Source organism: Acanthisitta chloris, unplaced genomic scaffold (genome assembly GCF_000695815.1).
Source record: "Acanthisitta chloris isolate BGI_N310 unplaced genomic scaffold, ASM69581v1 scaffold6291, whole genome shotgun sequence".
Classification (NCBI taxonomy): Eukaryota; Metazoa; Chordata; class Aves; order Passeriformes; family Acanthisittidae; genus Acanthisitta; species Acanthisitta chloris.
The window spans coordinates 101,476-127,057 of NW_008656542.1; the positions used below are offsets into that span (position 1 = coordinate 101,476).

At 36.9% G+C, this 25,582-nt stretch overlaps 1 protein-coding gene across 1 annotated transcript in view; it reads left to right on the top strand.

The window, feature by feature from the left end:
* Positions 1–4,544: 4,544 nt before the first annotated feature.
* MYT1L (myelin transcription factor 1-like) overlaps positions 4,545–25,582 on the top strand; it is a gene marked incomplete at its 3' end in the record, with an annotated part of 101,890 nt that continues 80,852 nt past the window's right edge. The window contains exons 1-3 of the mRNA XM_009084375.1: positions 4,545–4,646; positions 4,829–4,862; positions 5,163–5,225. Coding sequence (XP_009082623.1) covers positions 4,550–4,646; positions 4,829–4,862; positions 5,163–5,225 — 194 coding nt within the window. The remainder of the gene's footprint in view (positions 4,647–4,828; positions 4,863–5,162; positions 5,226–25,582) is intronic.

Sequence of the window (25,582 nt, forward strand, 5' to 3'; positions counted from 1 at the left end):
ATTCAACATTTGGTTTTCTTTCATATTTTTAATTCTCTGTATCAATAATTTATGTTTATTAATGAACTGCTCTATGTGTGTATACATACATATCACTTATTTTTTAATCCTCATGAGCTAAAAGTTGTTTTTTTAAATTTGAAACTATAGAAGAGGGGGTATTACATTTCTCTCTTTTTTCCCCCTCTTCTTTTTTATTAGTGAATTATTCTTATGTGATTATGCACCTTTTATATTTTTAGCATTTAATAAAATATTTTCAACTGCTCCTAGTCCTAGTCATTTTATGTTAAACAATTTTCTTCTACTCGGTTTGGGTCATTATTATTATATCCAGCTTCATATGCTGACACTTTTAAAGCACCTTGTGTTTCTGTGTGTGTCTGTAATAGCTACTGGGATAATATTCTGTACATTAAGATGTAACAAGGCTTAATTTCCTGCATGCAAGTGACCACACAGAGCTTTATTTCATTTTTGCCCTGAAAAGTTTAGTGTAACATTTTCATTTACTGGTTTAATAATTTCTTACAAGAGAAATGTATCAGATACAATTTTTAGAAACTTTAAGGATTCTCCTCTGGTTATAGCATTCATCCGCCACCCCCATAAGAATCCTTCATTGCTACACAGATTTTTTGCCTTTTTTTTTGTTTGTTTCGAATGCTAAAGAAAGTACCTAACCTGTTTCGTGTCCTATTTGGTTATCTTCAGCATACCTATCAATATAACAGACCTCTTCTTGTGCCCTGTCTTGTGGTTTCTTAGTTAGAGCAGTGATCTGTAACTATTCAGGGGTTTGTTTCTCTAAGTCTTTAACACAAATGCACATATTGGTGGTACAGAGTTGCTAGCTCCACCTCTCTACCTCATCATCCTAAGCAAGGCATATCCAATAATTTGGTTATTTTAAATTCTAACTTACAGATTTTATTTCTACCCAGACCTCTTTTGTCTTTTCCTTCTCAGAATTAAGAATCGTAGAATAACAAAATCATAGAATGCTTTGGGTTGCAAGAAGTGTAAAGACTGTGTAGCTCCAACCCCCTTTCCATGGACAGGGTCATCTTCCACTAGACTAGGTTGCTCAGAGCTCCATCCAACCTGGCCTTGAACAGTTAGAGCTTCTCTGGGCAACCTGCTCCAGTGCCTCATCACCCTCACGGGAAAGAATTTCTCCCTAATACCTAATCTAAACCTACTGTCTTGTTGAAGTCGTTTCCCCTTATCCTGTCACTGCATGCTCATGTAAAATGTCCCTCTCCATCTTTCTTGCGGGCTCCCTTCAGGTACTGGAAGGCTTCAGTTAGGTCACACTGGAGCCTTCTCTTTTCCAGACTGAACAAACCTGATTCTGTTAGCCTTTACTCATAGGAGAGGTGCTCTGTCTCTCTAATCAACCTAGACCTCTGCATTTTTATTTCTTGAGCTTCACTTCGCTCCAGGTTAAAAATGTGTTCTCTTCTTACTCCTTATACCTTTCTGTTTGCTTTGATACGTAATCTAACTAACTGTAGACAGCCTGTCCTCAATATCCACAAGTTCTTTTCTGGAGCAGTGTCTAAGTATTATTCAGAACTGTAATGTAAATGTCATGAATAAAGTACAACTACTGAGGTGAGCTCCTGAGACCAAGTGTTTGTGTTTGTGTGAGATTCAAGAGCAGAATTCCGTTCCTGGCTATGGAAGTGCTGGGGTGCCTCTGAGGACTGCTGTGGTAGGCTGACAGGTGACTGTCAGTCACCACAACCAGTGTATGTCTCACGTGGAACGTCAGGAAATTGCTTCCTCCCAGCATCCAGCATGTAATACATGAAGGGATGAAGGCTGAAGTTTTGACCAGACAAGGTCTTGAAGAGCTCTGAGTGAGCATATAAATAAAGTCCAAACAAGATTCCATTGGCTAAATGTAGGCACCTACCATCATTTCATGTGTTCAAGACACATACAGCTAGATATATGATGGCATCTAGGGCACAGACAAAGGCAGGCAGATCTGTGACTTTCTGGAGATGCAGCAATCTATGTAGGATACACAGCAAAATTTAAATAACACTGCATGCCTGCAACTTTTGCAATCTTTTGTTTTTCACTTATTTGAGCTGTTTCTGGGTCTGGATTGTGTGGATCCTATAGGGGCCTTTCCAGCTTAATGATTTCTTCTTTGATTGTCAGTGTAGTTAAAAGTGTACCTTCAGCATTCTGGAATTGATGTGCTTACTTTGGTTTAGAAAGACAGGCAAATCTGTTTTGTAGTTTGCACCTTCTAAATGTACACAGACTATCATAACAACTGGGGCAGCATTTCAGGTTAGAATCATAATAGTTCTTTCAGCAGATTTTTCAGTGGTGACAAATGAGGCTAGATAATGTTTTTCAAACATTTTAAAAACATACTAGGCTGAAGATCAAGTAACTTCACTTCTGGTTTCCTGTCAAGTCCTTACACATCACAAGAGTTACAGAATAACACAATGTACTGGTTTCTTATTAGTAAAAGGAAAATAATATAATCACCTAGTGGGTAATTTTTATATTCCAGAGATGTTGTTTTGTCCTTTGATATGACACCTTGAAAAACTTCAAATACCTCTCAAGTCATTGGAGCTAAGAAACCAGCCAGGGTGTGAACTCAAGGTGTAGGATAGAGAGCAGTGGATAGGTTAAAGTTTAAGATTCAGTTTAGGTGCCTGTAGTAGCTATATACAGGCATGCTAACTGTCTCATGCAATAATCAATGGAGAGCTAGACAGTATGGGCAAAGGTGCCTAGAGACTGATTCTGGCCAGCCTGAAGTAACACCTAATAGCTGATCAGAGGAATTGTTCGTCAAGCTCTGGTGGCTGTGTTAACTTAGGGCTAGGCTCAGTTGCCCAAGCATAGGCAGTTGGTGTCATTTCTGATGCCAGAGGATGCCTGAAGCCCTGCATGGAGTTGGTAGATACAGCAGAGGATCTATCTGTACCCATCTGTGCCTTTCTGGACTGGCAGTTGAAGGCTTGATGGGGGATACCTTACAGGATATCAGATAGCATCACTGATTGACAGAGACGGAAGCTTACGCTCCAAACATGTGTGCAAAGCTATATGTAGGTATCTTAATTAAAAAATGAAACCCACTCAAAGTTATGCGAAGGCCCCCATCAGAACATTGACCTGAAGCCACCTAATAGAGGCTGGTGCTTTACTGGCTTTTATAATATCTGTTTATTTTAGAAGATCATCGCTTCAGTGTGGAATAAATCACACTACCAGGAAGCAGATTATGGTTGCCAAAAAGCAGATCTGCATTCATAGCACAGAGCCTTGTGAGAGTGACACTTTCTTTTCACCAAATCCCCGTCACCCACAAATTTTGTTGATGTGTCTCTTTCCCCCTGATGTTGTGTTGAGGGAGCTCTGTAAGAACACCCCTTGATTTCTCCCTTCTTAGTTACTTCCCACATCATTTGTGTTAAGGTACGACCAAAGCAAGCTAGGTGATTAAAGGGATAGCTGCAAGTCACGTGGACTTGTTTCCATGTTTTCGTATGAGATATATGACATTCTTACCAGATATCAATCCAAGGATATCGCTATAAACTGGGTGATAGACTTTTTTTTCCCTGGGGTGCTAGAACTCCGTGGTCTATTTCTGTGCTTCCTGACCTTTACAGTATCATCTCTATGTATGATCCATCTTGCCATCCCATTCTTCTGCATCCAGAGTTGCTGGTGATACAGATACTGCATATATTTTCCCTGACACAGTCTCTCAGCATAGTTCAGTGCAATTTGCTTGTGTTGAGCAAAGTCCTAAACTCTAGCTAGCCTATGCAGTTTAGCTTTTAAAGTCTGGTGTCCATAGTACACAAAAATGAGAAGAAATGATGTGGCCCTATGTTAACTACTATAGGCTGGTGTTTGTAATATTTCCTGAGGTCTAATCTGCAGCCCTGCCCTTACATGGTAAATATTTAAGATGTCTATGTATTTATTACTGTATAGAAAGCCGTATTGGATAGGCAAGATGTTTATACTTAAGCATATAGTCATGTAGCTGGTGAACACATTCCTGAAACTTGAAAAACACAGCTAAACAATGAAACATGTCAGCAAAGATTGTGATGACATATTAAATAACATGAAGTCTTTGAATTTCTAATGATGACTCTTTATCTCTTTTTTTAGTCATTATTTCTTCTTCTTTCCCACTGCAAAGGGTTTGGTTAGGCAGTGACCTGTGGTGTGTGACCCCCTGACTTTAAACTGTATAGAAATCTATTGAATTCTTGTTTCAAAATATATGGGAGTAATCAGGGGTTTATGTCAGAAATATCCCTTCAAAAAGTGGAACCTGCACTTTGTTGCATGGGGTTTGCTATGAAAGCAGGGCACAGAAACTGACTGTTTTAAGCAGAAATTACTGCATTTTCTGTTTTTAAATAAACATGAAGATCCTAAAAATCCCCTGTAAGGCGAACTTTCCCTTACAGGATAAAATGGAATTAAAATAGTGTCAATAAATTGTGAGAGAGACTGTATCAGTCTGTGCATTGATAGTCTGTGCATGCAGGATAAGAACATTGACTGCCTGCTAATCTATTCCCAGATGGAGGTGGATGCAGACGAGAAGCGCCATCGCACACGCTCCAAAGGTGTTCGAGGTACGTCTCTTGCTTCAGTAAATCACTCAGGGCCCCTGCTCAGGGTGACCTTCATCCTCCAGAATCTCTTTGCACAATTCATTCTGACCCTTGCTTTTACACAACCTTTCTGGTAATTTTCTGTAGAAGAGGGGTACTTGTAATAGATGATAAATTTTTATATATTTTCCATCTCTCTGCAGTTCCCGTGGAACCAGCCATACAAGAGCTGTTCAGGTTAGTGCTCTGAGTGTAAAATGTATCCCCATTAGCAATTTAGAAAATTCATGCCTTTTAATGGGTATAATGCACTTTCAAGTTCATTGGTGGTTTGCTCATGCCCTGCTGCACTGATGAAATTAATTCCCTTGAGACTTCCTAATAAAAAGCATCCCCTCTTTTTTTTCCCTTCAGTTATTTGATTTCTCTTCCTGTCTTGGTTGCCCTCCATCTCTGTAATACCTAACTGCCTGCCTGCTTTTAGTATATCTTTCTGCAGCACACCAGCACCTATATAATTAATTCTCTCTTTTGCAGCTGTCCCACGCCTGGCTGTGATGGCAGTGGTCATGTTAGTGGCAAATATGCAAGACACAGAAGGTAATATCTGTAATTTTTCATAATTTAGTGAAGAGATTTGGTAAACAAGTTGTATGGCATGACCTTGATAAGCCAAACAAAGATAAAAGTTAGCAATTAGACATTCTAGAAGCCATTCAGATTCAGGTTTGTTTTTTTTTCTGAATGTCACACAAAATTTAACTCACATTTTTGCTGAAGAGACTTATTCTCATTGTCAATCTTCTCTCAATTTTTGCATACAGTTCTCTTGCTCATGTGTTGCAAATTAAAATTTGGCCCTACTTACATGTTGGTGCTCATGTTCTTCTGTTATTTAATGTATTCTATAACTGAACCAAAACAAGCTTCTGAACATTTTAAGTTCAATAATCAGGTTAGATTCAAAGGTCAAAGCTTAAGACAAACCAGTCATAAGAAGTCTTCAGGGTTCAAATGTTATACTGTAGTTATAAATACCCTTACTTCAGTTTCTAAACCATGGTATGTGGAGATATCTCCTTTAAAAAAACTTTAGCTGTTTATTTATAATAATATACACAGTAGCATATGTTACACGTACTACATGTGCTTCAAATTAATTTAGACCTCAGTCTTTACATTTCTGTGTCTGGAATTTCAATGTTCAGTACTGTTGTGCATCTGTATAAACACCATTCCTTTCCTGAATCATTTGTCATTGCACAATTTCTTGTGCAATACTTTGAAAATTTAACAGCTCTAGATTGCACATATTTTTCTCTTGTGCTGTGCTTTTCATTTGACATACTTCATGCAGCAGCCTATTGTAGGAGATAAAACGGCTGATGTTTGGGCTATCCCTTTTCTGAATAGAGGGAGATATTCAGACCAGTGTTAAATTCTCCTGAAACTGTTAATATTTTTTTTCATTCTTGACTTTTTCAGGTTTTAAAGCACTTGTGGTGCTTATAAGAGCACATATTTCACACCAGATCTGATTATTGCTTTGTAATGAGGGCATATGGGGTGTATGAATTGAATTGAAATTATACATTTGTGGTTAAGGCATTTGTTTGAAAGAGGAAAAGATACTGAACAGAGCCACTCAGGCCACTCACATGCCTTTTTTCTTAGCAGTGAATGAAGCTTTGTGGCCAGTCCAGAAAATATTTAAAAAATTAGAGCAAGAAAAGTGATACTCATGATATAAAAATTAGTTTGAGCTATATTTAAACAATATAAACCATAAAATAATTGTTCAATTTTGTTTTCCTAACCTTTTTTTTTCCCACTGATAAAAGCAGTAATGTTTTTGTGGCAATTTGAAGGGTTTGGTTAGATTGGAACACTGATTTATAGAAAGTAACCAAAATAATTATTTTCAAATTCACTTGTGACTTCTCATTTCAGACCATGGTTTTCTTTTGTCCATTTTCTTCACTTAAATGCAAGCCTCACTAGTAATTAATAAATGGAAATAAATCCTTCTTTTCTCTCAGAAATCTCACAGCCAGTCAGCACGTAAATGACATGATTATAATGTCCTTTCTAGTTACAAGATTGTAGCTACATACATTTCTTTACACTGCATGGAATTTCTGTGCAGATTTCAAAAGCAAAAGTCTTGAAACATACAGAAACTCTTTAGCTTAGAAAAAATCTGACTTTCTTCTGAATTGCTCTAACTTTTGTGTTAGTGTCTGTGTTTGTGTAAAATCACTCTTTTAGGGGAAGGGGAAGGAATAGATGTGAGGTTTGGAAAGATTACATGCAGTTTTAAGACATTAATTCCATATTTTGCTTTCTTGACATGATTCTGGTATGTCAGTACACGAACAGACTGAATCTCAGAGCTGTTAATTAAATGAAATTTTGGGCAGATGCGCAAAGAATAAAATTTGGAAATACATCAAGAATTCCTTTTTTTTTCTACTATAGAATTTGTGGGACTTTTATGTTTTCTTGTCACCCTGATTGCCAATCCACTAATCAAAATATATTTAACCAATATATGTCTTATTTAATGTAAGAACACAAAGTTCTTTATTGAGGTTTACAACATGCGTATCTACTTTCTAAAAGAGCAGTAATATTTTTATCTCAACCAACACCTAGTAAATTTACCTTTTTGAAAGAATCTGAAGCAATTTATATTCGGGGTTTTTTTTTCTATTTTGCTGTTTGGGTGGGAAAGACCCTCCAACATTTCTTCCAAGTAAATCAGACTGTCTTAAAAATTTCATATGTTCAGGGAATTGCATATCTCAGCCGATGCCTAACTCAATTCAGTTTAAACCTACAGAGCATTTTAATGAGGTTAAGACCTTTTCATTCACAATATCAGACTAGCTTATTATTAGGAATGAAATGTATTTGCTTCCACTAGATGTAGTCAGAGCTCTTCAGAATTCTATTTCTTCTGTAAAGTATATAGGTGTCTGGAATTTCAGGGGATTTTTTTTGTTCATTGTAATTTCATCCTTGTTATACCAATGTGACAGTGAAAACCATGTTCAGGTAGTACATTAAACTTGAACTGAAATGCACAGATCCTTTCAAATTTTGAGACAGATTCAGAGGATGAAATCTTGTTCTCCTAATAAAATATTGGGCAAAGGTTAAAGGAAAGTTTTGTCATATATGTTGTACCTCAGTTGTAGGGGACCAAGCAGACCTTCCATGTCATTGATGCTTCTTTTGAGGTGAATGAAAACACAAGACTGGGACTAGGCAGGGTAACAGCTGTAACAGCTAGTTATATCATTTCAATCTTTTTGATATTTTTTTTGTGCCAAATCTTAGTGGGAAGGGAAGTGAAACCTTGCATGACTTAGTTGGTACTTTGCTCTCAGCTAAGTTTGAAGCTTGATTTTAGCTTGTAATTAGGTATGCTAATAGACAGCTAAGATGGACAGGTTTGTCTGCAGGGCACTTTAGGGCAGGATGCTGGGATCTCTAAAATTAAGTTGGTGAAAGCACCTCACTCCATTGACTGCATAGAAAGTTCCGAAAGATTAGCATCCCAGTTTGGGCACTGAGGGGAAGAGCTCGGAGTTGGTGGTGTGCCTAGCTTCTACAGAGCAGACTCACCTCTTATTTTTTATTTTGTTTAAATACCTGGAAACTTGAAGCTATCATGGACCCTCCAGTGCTGTCTATGATACACAGCATGAGGCAATGCATCAGTGTTACAGTTTAAACAGATAGGACTTCAGTACCTGTTGTTTCTGTTTCCAGACACCTGAGGCAAACAGAAGTAAAAAATAAAGAGAAAACAAAGGTTGTGTAAGATCTGAAAGCAAGAAAAAAAAAAAGAACAAAACCAAAAAAAGAGCCATAGACATGTTGAGATAGTGGTGGAGACAAGAGAAGAATTAAAATCTTAGGAGTGAAAACCAGAGCGTCTCCATGGGCCATGCCCTTAATGCTGGTTATTTTATTCCCATTGCATATAGCATCATAGTAATGAACACTGCTCTTACACCTTCAGAACTGTGAATGAATTTTGACCAACAAACTTGGCCCAGATCCTTGCACACTTTTAGCTCTGAACAATTCATCTGGGTCACTCAAACCACACCAGGAGAGTGTTCCCGTGACTGTGTTTTCAGGATGTCTGTCGGCTAAGTGTCTGAAGAAAATCATAGATTCAAGTGTTCTTTTGTGGCAGTTAGTAGGAACTTTGCCAGTTTCATTAATCAGTTTTAAAGACAACAGGATTCACATTCTATGTATACAAATATAAATGTAAAAGCAAGTCCAGTTGCTGGCTTGTTCTGCAGGTGCAAATCCCATAGTTACTCTAGAGTAATTGAGTGCTAACTGGCCCATGTTATTTACTGAGTAGATGTGGATGATGGTTTTAGTAAATATTGAGCTTTACTTTGTTGCCCTGCATTTAGAATTTTTTTTAAAGACTCATAATATACCAAATAGATGCCAATGATTTGCCATGTTAATAGGTATGTAGGCATGTCATGAAAATCCTAACTAGATTCCATTAAAATAATACTAATTACATGCAATGGGCTATTTTAAAAGCTTCTTAACATAATAGTTTTATTTTTTTCTCAAGTAACAAAAGCAATTAGATTCTGTAATGGATTAATCACTTGCCAATTACAACGTGTTTCAGAACTGAAACGCATTCTAACAAATAAGAGATGTAAAAAAAAACTTTAGCTGGTAGCATGGCACTATGTATATTAATTCAGGATTCTTTTAATGCATACATCGTGTGTATTTAAAAGCAGATAAAGCCATTGTATAGAAATTAAATCAATATATAATTGTAGTCTGAAACAATATGCATAAAATTTCAGTGAAGTATGAATTGTTAAGGGCAAATGATAATCCCGTCAGATTTGAAATGGAAATCTTGATAGAGATTTCTCTATGTCAGGAATTTCAATTTGATTGGTGAATATAAGAATTCAGATGAAATAAACCAATTTAAACATTTCCTCTACCAAGGAATTTTACATGCCTTTTCTTCAGTTCATATTGTGTTTGTAAGGAATTTATTTTAATTAATCACTGATACAATGTCTTACATAAAAAGGCGAGTCTCAAAAATGAAGAGGGATCATATAATGATGTGTGTATCTTTAATGTATGAATTGTCCCTAACCTTATAAAATACATTGCATTTTAATTTTCCACCAGATTTCTTCATATCACCAGTCCTTTGTTGCTTTGCCAGAATGTCTCTGGTTTATTAAATTATGCAAATAGAATTGTTTTGACTATCTTTTAATTTTTAAGCATGAGATTTGTCACCTCATACGGCAATTTGAATTTATAAATACCTTAGAATTTAGTATTGCTGTTTGGATTAGAAAAAGCCCCACATACTCTTGTATTGCCTTGGCATTATATACTGTCGTTTAGTCTCTATTTTCTAACAGAGTGAGTGAAATAATTCAGGCTCTAAAACTTCGAAATTAAAAGACTTTAATGTCTCTCAGTTATTAGAAAATTATTGAATTTCTGTGGCTTGTTGTGCCATATTTCTTATTCAAATTTTTTCATTTCATATACCTTTTCACCCACCAGTTTGATTGCCATGGCTGCAGCCGTGGGTGAATAATTGCCTGTCTTCACAGGAGCATGTTCTGGAGCTAAAGTCGAGTGCTTGCTTCCTGATGTATGCCTCATTTGGATTCTGCCGACAGCCTAGGGGCTGTATTATTCATGCCTTGACAGATAGCACTCACTAAAAGCATTGGAACAGGGCCAGGTACTGGCAGAGAGATAGTGGAGCATTGCAACTTGCAACCAAGAGGAGCATCTATAATACAAAAAAGAGAAATCCTCATACCTCCCTTTTACTGGTCTCACTTTGATGGAGAATTCATTTGCATCAAAATAAAATACCCTAAAAATAAATAATTTTTTTCTAAACCACGCTTGAAAGTTTAACACAATTTTCCACATTTAATTGCAAAGCTGATTTTAATTAGTAAGGCCCTGCATGTGAAGAATGAAGATTCACTTGGGTGAGTGTAACACATTGCAGTGTCTGCTGAATGCTCTAATTAATGTATGGCTGCTGTACAACAGGGTGCACTGTGGGATATTTATGAAAAATTCTGTGCACGCAGCCAGTCTATCTGTATTTTAGTTCTTGAATCACAAGAATAAATAACTTTTTCCCCTTTATTCTTTATGAGACATCATTGTGCATGCCATCACTCCATCCATAAACTTTATGGCATGCCTGTCCCTTTTACTGTTTGTCAAAGATATTATAAATCAGAAGCCAGGACATACATATTTTAACATTAATTTGATAGCAGAGCATGGTTGCATGCTGTGCCGAACCAGAGGTTCACCTAACCACAGAACAGTGAGGTTCCTATTGTCGCTTGCTTTCATGATACTGTGAAAAATCCTACTGGGTGCTGCCAGTGTAGACAAATGTGTATTCCTTTATCTCTAAACTGGTAACCAACCTTCGTTATGGTGTTAAATAATGATAAAATGATTCTCTGGATATTTACCTGAGGAAATACTCTGACACTGCTTGTGCAATTTAATTTGATATCATTTAACAGTATATTTGCTAAGGGCTTTGGTGAGTTGTGGTAAATAATAATATTATAAATATATATTGTAAGAAGTAGTACACCATTCAGGGTTTGTAAAAAATGTTAATATATGAAGCTTCACTGCTTTGTTAAATCCAGCTAAAGAGAAATAAGCGAGTAAATAAATAAAATAAGTGGAAGAGCATAGGGATTTTCAAACAGAATGCTGCAAACAATAAATAAATGTGCTGACAGAGAATCCATAATGTATTAGAGGTCTGTATTGGCTGCTGTCTGGATTCAGCAATATATCCTTTGTCTGATTGTTGATTAATGATTAGAAAGGTGCAAAGTTGGATCTGAAACGTCAAGCAAATATACATCAGCAACTGGCGTGTGGCTCTGCATGCTAGTGGCCATTGTCTAGAGGTGACTGCACAAAGGAACCACAGTTCGTTTACTCCTACCACCATCTGGATCGGGAGTAGCAATTTCAGTGGCAACAAGTTCAGGATATGTATGTGCCACAAGGACTAGCCTTGTAAGGGCAGGGGCAAAAAAATTAAATGAGAGGCAGGAGCATGGAGAATACTGACCTAACTGTGCAGCGGCAGCAAACGGTAGATTTAGGATGCACTTTCTGCAGTGGGTCCCCAGGCTTGTGTCTTGCTGAAAGGATGTGCTTGTTTTCTTTCAAATGGCAGGTGCTGGGCATATTTCTCAGGCAGCAGTCCACTTAGAGCCACAGCATCTCTGTGGAAGGATCTGTCTGAAAATGTTCTTAGCAGCCACAAAATAAATGGAGACCATGCAGAAAGTATGAGAAGGAAATTTCAAAAAAAAAATCTAACAAACCAAACAAGAAAGAACAAAACATCCAGCAATACTGGAGAAGCAATTTCCCCAACAAGATCCTGGAAGTAGCTACACATATTTTTCCTTTGCCTATGGGAAATTTATTTGGTTGGCTTGGTAGGTTTGCTGAGAGCATTGTATTCTCTTAGGAGAGAAATGAAGTGTTTGAGATTGTGGATCCTCTTCTCCATTATGAAAAGCACAAATTATTCAGAGTTGATTCACACATGATGGGCAAGACATTTCATCTCACTGTGCCTCTGTTTCCCCATCTGTAAACCGCAAGTGAATTTCAAGCATCTAAAGATGTAAAGACAGAAGCATGTATGGGGGATTATTACAAAGATAGGGCTCAAACTCTGATATTTGTCTGATATTTGAATAAAGATCTGTTAAATGGTCGTTAATGTCAGAGGAAGTCTAACCTTACAATTCAGTGCTTTTTGGATAAAAAATTTTTTATGGAGCATAGAACAAAATTAACTGATTTGTAAGAAGACAATTTTACATATAACATCTACTCTAGTTTCCCTATTTCATAATTTGTGAATAATTTCTACAATATTTTTGAAAAAAATGCTAATTCTGAAGTTTAAAAAGCTAGAGGTGTTTTAAAAATCTATTTATAAATGCATATTTTAGTGAAAATGCAGTCATGGTTATTAGACTTAGACTAAACCAGAAAAGGCATGAGCAGTGTTGTGCACTGGGTTTAGGGTACTATGGATTTGCCTACATCGTCTTAACCAACAGTTCTGAGCAGCAGCATAGACACTGTATGTGCAGTTGAAAAATCGCCTCTGGATTAGAGCATCTCAAGTCAGGGCTTTGGAGACAGGAGAATGTCAGCTGGATGAATAGGGAACCACATCTCATTCCTTACTCCAGTGTCCACACCAACACAAAAAATAGACTTTGAAAAACTTTTATCTGTAGGTGGCACCCATGCTATCAGAATGGAGTTGCTCTGCTCCTTTTTTTCCATCTCATCTGAACTCTGCTAGAATCATCAAAAAAAGAGGCAGGAGAATCATATAAGTAAAAACAAATAAAGTTATCTTTTCTTTCAAATATTCCTATTTTATGAGATAAAGCACCCCAAATATTATCTGGGTTAGAAGACGAATATGAAGAAAATAAGAAATCAACTCAAATACGAAGGAGTCAGAAACCAATATCCATATGCCTTCTGAACATTCTAAATCTCTAGACTATGCTAGCAGAAAAACCCATGTAGACAAATATGTAGAAATAGGAGAGAAATTAAAGTGAGAAAACAAAAACAAGGCTGTGGGGAAAAAAAGATAAAAAAGATAGTTCAGTGTTTGGGGGTTTTTTTCCTCTAAAATACACCATGGTGTGTCTTTAAAGACTTTTGTGAAGGTTTTTCAGTAAGTTAAGACAGCCCTTTCAAAGACATCACTTCTTATTAGTTGTTGATATGAGGTACTGCTTCTACTGGTGTCAGCTCAGGACAAGGGAAGGAGAGGTAGACTTGAGCTATCTTTGATGGCAATAATAAATCTAAATAAATAGATCCACAGTACAGAATTAAATGCCCGGGGGATAGATAGCTCCTGAAGACATCCTCAGCACTATACAGCTTAGGACACTGTAAATGGTGATAACTTTAACCGAGGTAGGTGAGTGGACCTACCAAGTTGTTTTTTTGGCTGTCATCTGAATCATCTCCTCAAGAAAATCTTGAAGCTTACTGACGACATGAAAAGGGATTGCAGAACCTAATGTCCTTTCATTATCAAGAAGAACCAGTAGTGCCAACTATCCAGTGGGAGAGTGGAGAAGGGGTGTAATGCCTATGAGAACATATTCTTGTGATTGAAGTTGGGCCTGTATTTTAAATCCATGATTTATGACAAATTTGTAATGTATAAAGTATAGTGAGACAGGACAGGATATGATTGGCTTTAAATGCCAGTAATAGTCATTCTAAGAAAGTGTGTTTTTATGTTCAGCTCACTGGGTCTGGGGCAGATTTCTCTACCTTCAAATTTTTATTTAAAGTAATGAGCAGGCCACTAAATTGGATGCACAAGTAGTAGATGAATGCATTCTGTTCAGCTGATCCTCATGAAAGAAATTCACCAATTATATGCACTTGCTACTATTTTTCACCATTATAGTGTCTCCAGGAGAAAATCTTACTTGTACTTTGTGAATGGGGAATAGGTGTTCAGAATAAAGGCTGGGACTAAAACTGGCATGCATTCAACTTCTGCTCGAAGTCCAAAGGGTGGGCCATCATCAACCTTCTCTCATTTTGTGTCTAACTCTGAAGTCACAGTAGAACTGTACTTTTTAACATTAAGCTTGTCCAAATTTAGAGTCATAGAACTGTTAAGGTTGGAAAAAGACATTTAAGTTCATCAGGTACAACTGTTAAACCAGCACTGCCAAGTTCATCATTAAACCATGTCCTCAAGTGCCACATCTACATGTCTTTTAGATAGTGTCAGAGTTGGTGACTCAACGACTTTCGTGGGCAACCTGTTCAATCCTTGATAATCTCTTCAGTGAATAAATTTTTCCTGATATCCAATCTAAAACTCCCCGGCACAACTTAAAGCTGTCATCCTAACGCTTGTTACTTGAGAGAAGAGACCAACCCCCTCCTGGCTACAACCTTCTTTCAGGTAGTTGTAGAGAGCAATAAGGTCTCCCCTGGCCCTCCTTTTCTCCATCTTAAACAGCCCCAGCTCCATCAGCTGCTCTGCATCAGACTTGTGAAAATGTCTATTTGGGCACTGTGTCATAGTATGTATGTAGTGTAGTTCATACATCCCTAATCTCTTATCTGCTTGTTCCAGTGTAGCAAGTGTTTTTTAAAGGCCTCCAATTTGTGATCTGTATGAACATGGCACTCACTCACTGTTTTAGTCTTTGTTAATAAGCATTAGGACACCTTCTCCCATCTTCTGGGAACTTCATTGACTATATAGAGGTTATGGCATCAGAATGCCTGTATTCTTTTTTCTTCATCCGTTCTTTTGTGGACAGTAATATATTCAAAAGGAAAAGGCAAGGATATAGTTTAGTAACTTCAAGCAGTCACTTGGATAGAGAAGAACCCTGTTTTCAGTCCCAATATTAGCACTTCGTGTAGAAGACAGTCGTTTTAGAGAGGAATGGAAGCAAAGAACATGTAGATGTTTTCTTTTGAATGAAGTATAAGAGAAGTAGGAACTCTCAACCTAGGTTACTATAAAATCTTGTGAGCAAGAAGTCTTTTGAGGGGTGTAAAATGAAGCTTCAGTTACCTCTGGCAAAAGAAAATATTAAACACAAATTTCTCACACATTTAAGTATGTTCTAGATTAGATAATGACTAAGACGGGCATTGTGATTCCTCCTCTGACCATCTTGGAGTCAAAAGATTGAGTTAATCTCTGTTTCTGTGAGAAAAAAATAAGCTTTAAGGTGACTAATTCCAGGAGTGGAAATCCCCTCCTACAGAAAATACCTTCTTCCAGTCCAGATTATAGTGTCTAAATTCTGTGGTGTGTTAAGTGTCTACATGTCCCTGGGCATTAGAAGAGGAGCAGACATACCTCACTTGGATGTTAGAATTTCACTATGCAGTTATGCATAGAAACAGAGAGCTGTAATGCTTTTGCTCCCTTGGTAAACCAGCAGTTCGTGACTCTCTGCTACCACACAAATTTGCGTCACAGTCAGAAGTTGAGTCATGCCTCTGAATTCCACTCCAGTGCCTTTTGCCTTAGACCTTCCTTCTTATATTAAAAGTTAATTTTTACAAAGATTAGCAAATGATTTCTTGTTGTTTAGTGTTTGCCGGGACAATAAGAAAAATTTGCTAGAATTACTTATATGCCATTTAATGTAGATCTCGCTTGGGCATGGTTTCTTCTACGGTGATCAGTGAGGATTAACAGGTTGTTGGTTCTTAGTAACTATATGTACCACTTCAGGAGAAGGGGACAAGCAAACTGTCATCTCAAACAAGAGGAAATGTCATACATCATGACATATGTGATTAATATGCTTTGACATGAGTCTTATAGATGTTTGCGTGTCAGTAGCCACCAAATAAAAGAAACTGGTTTTGAGACTTATTTCTCAGACAATTCTGTGGATATCCCATACTTTGTGAGAGGAAGGAAAAGATACAAAGTCCCAAGTAGATGGATGGCTGCTTCTTCAGCTGTTAATTTTTAAACATTTCACAAATGTAACCCAGTAGCCATAGTGCATTTTGTGTTGTTAGGTATTTGATTTCAAATGACACTAAAGGTCATATTGCTTATGGTGTTGTAATACATTCACAATACCACATTGATTCACAAGACTGCTCGTAGCTACCCTTCATCAGCTCACATTTATAGGGTATAGGTGTTTGGGATGGGGGGGGGGAAGGAGATTGTTTTTCTGTCTGAAAATGTAGGAATAATTCTGATAGAATGTAATTGCCTGACTTTATTTTTAACATGGCTTTGAAATTAACATTTCTAGTTCTTAAAACACAGACACTTAGCTTTTCTTTTTAATTCCATGTGACATAAGGAATTACCAGCTTTACAGTCTTCTGTCCCTTCCACAATGGCAAATTTGTTTCAATGCTGCTGGCAAGGCAAGTGTACTACTTTCTGAGTCACAGTACTGTCTCTGCAGCACCTAGGTGTTCCTTGGAAATACTGACATTCTCAGAAATGACGTGGCCTGACTTTGCTTAGCTTGTGAGACCTAAGGAGGTCACAAAGAAGGATGAACTCAGAAACGGAGTCAGAGTTATAAAACAAATGCCATTTTAGAAAGAATGTAAATGAATTCTGACTACTGTGTTAATTTCAGACCTTAGTAGTCAAGCTTGCTGCTTCCAGTTATGCTATTAAGAGGTTGTAGGAGGAAGGACTGAACGGTTAAAATGACATTGACTAGAAGTACAACCAGTTATTTAATATGTCACTATTTAAGGAAAACTATAAAACAGGGAAAACATTTAGCTTTTTCTATCTACTATATTGTATATTGTTCATTGAAAATTATAGCAGTCACTCAGGTTTAGAAATCACAGTCTGGCAGACAGCTCAGATAGAACCACAACAGAACTGTTATGGTTACTTTAGATTTGCTAGATACAATTTTTTTGGTACTTTTTATGTATACTGTGGTTTAAACTGATTCTTTTATAAGCACAAATAGAGTTTAATTCCCCTTACACTGTGGCACTTTGTAATCATGTTGCTGTACAACTCTGTAAAAAAGAAACCCCAACAAACTCCCAGGATGACAGAAGTCTATTGGCTGGTCTAAAAAACTGGGATAATACCAGCATTTCTATCTTTTAAGCAATAAGGAAAGTTAGAATCATCTGGTGAAGAGTCAGGAATTAATTGCCTACTGGCTACATTGCAATATAATTTTGCATGATAGCAGATAATTTGAAGTGACTTTGTACCTATGCAGTTTTACATGCCTACCTTCAAAACCATACAGGTATTTTGGACACTAAAATGTAATCTTGCGTCTGGCCCACCTTGTGTTTAGTACATTTATCAGTTAAATAGAGATCAGATAGAAGTTTTCCACTGTTAAATTTCTACATGTGCAATTTTCACGATAAGCATTTCACACCATATGAATCCAAATATAAGCACAAACTTCTAGACACAATGCAAGTAGGCCTTTGGTGCTGAAATTGAAGAGAAGGATCCACAAAAGTCCCAAGTCTGTAGTTGTCCAAACTTGTAATAGAAAACCTATTTGTGTATTCCCAGAGGCTCTGCCAGCTTAGCTGACCTGTGCTGCTCAGGACTTTCTACACCCCAGATCATCTGAGATGTGCAGGCTGCAGGTACTTACAGCAGCATCCTCTGATCCAGAAGACACAACAGGCATTCTCTTCTCACACTGACATGCAGGTGCTGCATTTCTGTAAACAGCATAGCAGTCACATGCCTTTTCACTGAAAAATTTCATAATAGTGGTGCAGCCTGGGCCAGCAGTGACACTTAAGGAAGCAGTGTGCTGCTTTGCTTTCTCCATTAGCCTGAATGAGTGCAAGCATCATATTAATTCCCAAGCCAGAGCCATACCAAAAGGATGACAGGTGAAGACTGTCTAGGATGAGTCTGCCTTCTGTCCTGGCTGTTGAAGCCAGACTTGTGGACAGAAATGAGTGTGAGGTTTTTTACAGAGCACAAAGAGAGAGAAGTTTGATGATGAAAGGATTCCTCTAGAGGAGCCAGATTTAGACCCATGACAGGTTGATTGGGTTAAAGAAAAGAAAAGACAAAAGAAAAAAGAAAAGAAAAAAGAAAAAAAGAAAAGAAAAGAAAAAAGAAAAAAGAAAAGAAAAAAGAAAAAAAAAGAAAAGAAAAAAGAAAATAAACGAAAAAAGAAAAGAAAAAAAAGAAAAGAAAAGAAAAAAGAAAAGAAAAGAAAAGAAAAAAAGAAAAGAAAAGAAAAGAAAAGAAAAGAAAAAAAGAAAGGAAAAGGAGGTTCCATTTGTTTGACAATTTTTTCAACAAGAGTTATTAAAAAGAGACAGATAACAGTACCACACCACCTGTATCAAAGCAGGGAATGGTAAAGTAGCTATCCATACTACAGACATGCTTTTTGTACCTGCATCAGAAAGCATCTTTTTTGGATTATGAGTCATATTTTCAAGATGATGCCTAAGTCAGAGTTTCAAGTAGATGCAGTTGTTTGACAATTTTTTCAACAAGAGTTATTAAAAAGAGACAGATAACAGTACCACACCACCTGTATCAAAGCAGGGAATGGTAAAGTAGCTATCCATACTACAGACATGCTTTTTGTACCTGCATCAGAAAGCATCTTTTTTGGATTATGAGTCATATTTTCAAGATGATGCCTAAGTCAGAGTTTCAAGTAGATGCAGACACCAGCAAGAGAGTTGATTTTGGGAACATTCTTTTCATGATAGTTCATATTTGTTAGCATGGATAAAGCACAGTCAACATGCTTGCACTTGTGTCTCCCAGGCTAATATACCTACGTAATATCAGTGGGGAATTAATTCAATAAGGAGCTTAGTCAGCCAAACTTAAGTCCTTCAAAGTCAATTGTGAAGACATGTGATGTTGCCACAACTATTCCTATTGATATGTCTGTGCCCCACATATAATGGGACCATTTTTAAAGTAACTAACACATATCTAACCAACCTTCAATAAGACCTAAGTGTTAAGCAGCAAATGCTTCAAACTATAAAAAAAAATTAAAGTAGTCGTTGAAGTGGCATACACTTTGTGAAAAGTTGCCTTTCATCTTTTAAAACTAATGAATCTTTTCCTTGTCTTTCCATCTTCCTCTTACACATTTCTACTTCCAGCTATTTCCCAGTTTTACTCTTTGGTCCTTGAACCGAACAATATTCTGGACTTTTTGCTATTCTGTCATTGACCTTTGCTACCTTTCCTGTCTATGCATGTTTAAAACTGAGCAGCTGAAATACATAGAGATAACTGCCACATTTCCGTTAGAAATCTAGCCATAGGAGGTATATTGGCAGCAGATTTTCAATGGAAATTGCCATTGCCACCCACAACCCAGCTGCCACATTTAAACCATGCTGTGTGGGGCTTTCACTCCCTTGGGAGGCTGTTTTCATTTTACTTCAGAGTCTCTCCTGCAGTATAATGAAACTCACTGTCAGCTATAAAAAATAACATTATATGCCATAGTATTCTCTTTCTTAATTGTAATGTGACTCAAGTTGAAACCTTCCTATTTTGGACTAGAATGTGATGGAATTCAGTTCAACATTTTGGTTTGAGTTTGGGTTTTTTTGTTTGCCTGAACAGACATCCTTCTTTTAATCACATACATCAAAAAAAGGCCATATTAAGGCAAAGCCATTTAGGCATTTGTTTTTTTGGAGTCATGTGATTAAGCTAGGAGGAAAGCTTTCATTTTTAGACTAGAGTATTTCTAATTCTCCTAATGATTAAAAGAAAAAGTGAAAAGAAAATGAACTGAATGTGAGATATAGATTGGTCCTTTGAGTCTGCCAACAGCTTGGACCAATTTCTGTACCATAGGTAAGCTTGTAACTTAGTGGAAATACTACCTGCAAGACTCCCTCATATTGCAACAAAGCAACTTCTGTGTGCTGCTGAAGGATAGTAGTTTGCCTTTCAGGGTGTAAGTCATGGTAGGGTGCAGAGGTTCTCAATCCTTTAACAACCAGAATTTAGAATATTTCACACTTGAATTACTCCTAAACAACCATGAAGACAAAGAGTAGCTTATGCTGGAGGTGAGACTCCAGTACATAAGCACTGAACTGTTTCCAGTCTGTATCACTTTTTTTTTTTCCATTTTTTTTCTGTAATTTTTTACTGATGACAGTCTCATGTTGGAAGGCTGCTCCACAATATTGTTCCTTTCCATTGGTTATATTCTGTAGCCATTAGCTTTTTTTATTCAAGTAAGAATCTTATTGCTATAGTAACAGGAAAGTTGGTGTATCGTATTTCTTAGTTCTGAGCAATATATCTTTCTTAGTTAAAATTAAGTTGGAAGTCAGTGCTATTGTGTATATATGTAGAGATGATGAGAAGAGCATTTATAGTAGGAATCAGTAGCTGATAAGTCTCACTATAATAACCCTGCATTACAGATGTGATAAAATGACAGCGTACTCTATTACTCAATATTTAAGTACATGCTAGAATGATAGTTTGACCTACATGTTGTTGTTAAATATGATCTATCAAGTCTATGTCTAAGGGTGTTGATTCTACTAACAGGTATCTAGCCATATTCTTAAATGATTGACAGTATAACTACATGAACCACCTTTGATTCCAAGCAGATTATTTCCCTTGGCTTTTGAATGCATGAACTTAGCATGCTGAATTGCTTAAAAGCAATCGCATTTAAAACATTGGAATAGAAATATTTCATACCATGTTCAAGGCTCAAACATTGTGACTATGCAAAGATCTTGTAACTGATAGATGCACTCCTGTAGCATTTTCTAACCCTTTCAAATTGGCGAATGATTGATTGTGAGCTTTTCCCATTTTATGATACGATGTTGTCATGAAAAATAAATAATTGGGACTTGCCCTGCCCTCTATCTGTAAACAGAGTTGTCATTACCACTGAGTCTAAAGACACAGCATACGCACATCTTGACAGCTCTAGATGGTGCTCTGATTTAACCCTGTGTAGCCAACCTCTTTTTTGTCTGTATGTAGAAAAATGGAGGGGTTTCTTTCCCAAAGGTTTTCTTCCAGTTTAGTCTTTTTGTTTTAAAAGTGGTCATCAGGATTTGATGTAGTGCAGAAGTCAGTGTTCCTTGCGTTAGTGCAGAAATGGTCACTGGCTTCGCATGTTCCCATTTTTATGTGTCTGGGTTACATCTAAATCAACATCAAAGTGCACAGAATCAATAGCCACTTAGCAAAACTTGATTATATGCATTTCATCTAATGAATCAATATGAGTCATTAAACCTGTGCTCTTTGCACTATCCTACACTCTTTGATCAGCCCCTGTATTCAAGGATCTCACAAGAAGACATAATCAATTGTAGCTTCTGGCTCTTCAGCACATGGTGAAGTTGGGTATTTGCCTTCCTAAGATTAGGAGAATTATTCATGTTAAGTCATACAGCAGCTCTGGAAAGGAAAGAAGCAGTGATTTGGGTTTCTTGTTATGGAAGTATTATGTTGCATGGTTTTAAATCCTTCTAGGTACTGTCTTTGTTGGGGCTAGAAGCACAACTAAAAAGAAGAAAAAGTCTTGGATTTGTCTTACTTCTAACAGATTCTTAATTAGAATCATAGAATCATAGAACGAACTGGGTTGGAAAAGGCCTCAAAGATCATTGAGTCCAACCCTAAAATTGGTTGGAATGTACATTAATCACTGTCACCTCCCTTTACTGTCAGTAGACAAAGTGTCTAAGAAGGTGAGATGAATTGCCTCCCAGGATACTCCCATTTCTCTGCGTTGACTTATGGAGGGAGCTTAACATGACATGTATAAACTTAGTTTTTAGAAACCGAGGGATAGGTGAGAGATGAACCCCATCAATGACATCATAAGTCATGGGGCAATCAGATATTTCATTGATTTATTTATATAAAAACTTTTGAATAATCTAGAACTGCAGGGCATGTACTTTGCTAACCTGTGCTGCCGCGTAAGTTTTTAGTCTCATGATTTGTTGCATTTATTTTTTGTCTCTTGCTTTAAATGTGCTCTCCATGGCTTAGAGTTTTCCTGTGAATTTGTAGAACACATAGAAATACACTGCTGTGCCTAATTTGTCTTCACTGAACAGCTATTGTATTCACCCAATTAAATAAACTTATTTTTTGAATGGGTTAATTATTACAAAACTGAAAGTTTCCTTTTAGTTGTCATGTCCCAAGAGCAGAGACTTTGGTGATGGGTGAAATGATCTCATCAGCCAGAGGGTAGATTAGCAAGTATGTTTGTCAGTGTTCATCACAGAGCTCAGTTACACCAGTTTGGAGTCTCAGTGAACTCGGGTGGGGAGGTGTTTCACACTGGAGATGTATAGGATCCAATGACATAAAAGATCCTTGGTTTGACTTAAGTTACTGTGGCTGGATTAACTACATCAAAGCTATTCTGCTTTATTTTGTTTAAAAATACATTTTTCAGTATTTGAATTTCTAAAAGAAAAGTGCTTCAGTTTTGAGCTCCATCATTTCCTTCTGGCACATCATTCTATTCTCTTGTTATTTGTTGCTCCTAACTCCTTTCTGCAGTGCTGCTTTCTAAAGACACTAGCTTTTCTTTAGAGCTTATTTGGTTAAATATCAATATACACAAGTAGATCTGTGGTATATTCATGTCTATTCATGTATTTAAAAAGGCTTTTAGGTGCAAAAGGATAGACCTGGCCTCTACCTTTGAGATCCAGCATGCTTCTGGGCACTTTTGTAATTCTTCTTACTGTTCCATAATGCAATATACAAATATTTGCAACTCCAGAAAGAAAAAGGGATAGAATGTTCTATATTTCACTCATTCCTGTAATTGAAGCTTGTGCCTATTCAGGTAAATTAATAGTTTTCACTGAACTGAATTACTATTGTATAAATACCTAATCTGAAAAGTCAACAAAGTTCTAACCAGTACAAATAAATGAAGTAAAGATGGCATGTTTTGACACTGCACACGTGAAAGGACTTTCTGCATATAGGAATCTGATGTATTTAACCAGAGGCAGAAGCTCATGAGAAAGTCTGAATTACAGCAAAACTGAAGAGAAGAGTTTTATTGTATTTTAGAAAATATTTGTTAATTCTGATTATAGTTTAAATAAATAAAAGCATATTAATTTGGGCCCACTTCTATGAAAATATTTAAGCATGTAAAACATGAGTGGAGACACAGATTTTCCAAACCTCGGTCTCTGGATTAGAGCCTAACTCCAGCAGAGAACATAGGGCAGTCATTCTGTAAGTGGCCTTTGATGCTATGGTGCTTGGCAGTGTAATGGTTGCAAGAAGTATGCCAAATTCTGGAACAGTATTCAAGGTTCTGGCTCAGTTGCCTGCAGGCTCCTGGATATCAGTGTCAAGTAAGTTGGTTTTATAGATTGGAATGTCAGGTGCTAGCACAGAGGATTTTAATCCAGCTATTTGTGTGTGTCCCAGTTCCATCTTGTAGGCTGCCATCTCTATGAAACAAAAGCCCCAAAACTCCATGTCCTGCTTGAACTTTGACTTGTTGCTCTTGCCATTTTCTCTTCTGCTGAATACTCAGCAGAGTTCTTAACTTTCACAGCTGGGGAAGGTTTGGCTCCATACCTCCCATATTTCAGAGCAGTACGCAGGCATTATGTGGCACTTTTGTGGGGTAGAAAGATTCCTGACCAGTGTGGCTTGAGAGAACAAAAATAGTTTCCCACAAAGAAGTTTGACTCTACCACGCTACAGTTAGCATTGTTCACTGAGGTTGCTGCTCATTCCTGTGGTAATTTGGCATACTTTAAGCAGTCGTTTAAATATGAATGGAAAAATTGTCCTCAGCTGAAGGAGTTTATTCTTGCAACTGATTAGGCAGATCACTAGACTGAAGCTAATCCCTTTTTCTGAATTTATTATGATTCTTTCCTATCAATTCGTTGATCCAGGTTCATCAAGAGTGCTACCAACTCTTCCTTATAGTAGTGCATATTCTGCTGGGAAGGGCAGCCTCTGGGGTGTGGGGAGCAAGCTGTAGGATTTGCTGGAATCCAAATACTTATTTTCTGGTCAACTTATATCAGTTGATAATATCAACGCTTTAAAGCCAATAGTCACTGCTTTGAGTGTGATTTAAGAGGGTGCAGTGTTATGCAAATCAGTTGGATCATGGATTTGTTAGAGGATTTATTTGCTACCTGTTTTCTCAATACCCTAAAAGTCTTCATCTGGAGATACAGACTTGGAAGTTATCTGGTCCAAACCAAAAGTAATAATGTAAATGCCTTGGGAATTTTATCCCTGAAGCCTTAAGCATAAGTTTGATTCCAAGCAGATTCTTCCTAATTTGCTATCCTCAACTGTATATGATAAAACTCCATCCCAGTGCCACTTCAGATACTTAAGTGCATTTAATTTCTTTGATAACCTTGATGTTATATTAAATTCTCACATGGAAAAAAAATAAAGAATGAGAACACTGTTGCTGGGGACACTTTTTAGAGTAAAAAAACCATTTTGTAAGATTTTTCAAAGTACTGATGACAAAAAAAAATTCTCCAAGAAAAAGATATTATTCAGTTTTAGAGCACAATATTGCCATCCTCGTATTTTTCTTCACTTGGATCTTACAGCATGAGGCTTCTGAAATAATGGATTCATTAGAAAAAAGGTACAAATTAAAAAAGATTGATGGTAAGGGTGGCACATAGGAATTACTTTATCCAAACTAGGTACTTTTTTAGACACGTAAGCTCCCTTTCTCATTTTCTCAGGGAAATAAGACACTCTTAAGAGGAAAACTCCTCCAGGCATAGGTGTCGTGTCCTGCCTTTGATGTGTGAACTGGCATATCATGGAGGGGAAAATACTGATCAGTAATCTGATTTAGAGACTCTCTTGTATTTCTTTAGTCCTATGTATATTTAAATATAGATGTTAATGGTTATAGATTAGAAATAATAACAGTACTAGTTATGATGAAAGTTATATTAGTAATATATTAAAAATCAAGATGTTCAACTCTGGGCAAGAAATACACTTTCTGAAGAATGGTCCTACTGAATGTATCAATGAGTAGCATTGTAAGGTTTTTAATGGAGAGAAATTGCACGAAAGTTGAAAAAATAACAAAATCTATCTTCTAACTAAGGACGATAAAATCATATATTATTTCTTCCATTTCTTCAATTATTAATGTATATATGTCCTCTTGGAGCTTATCGCTATGAAATTCAACAACATTTTTTCCACAAGAATTATTCATGACAGATTCTGAAAACCAGAGATGACTGAGACACACAGCAAAGCAGCGTAGAATATTCAAAAGTGTGTTTCAGGAAGCCCAAATATA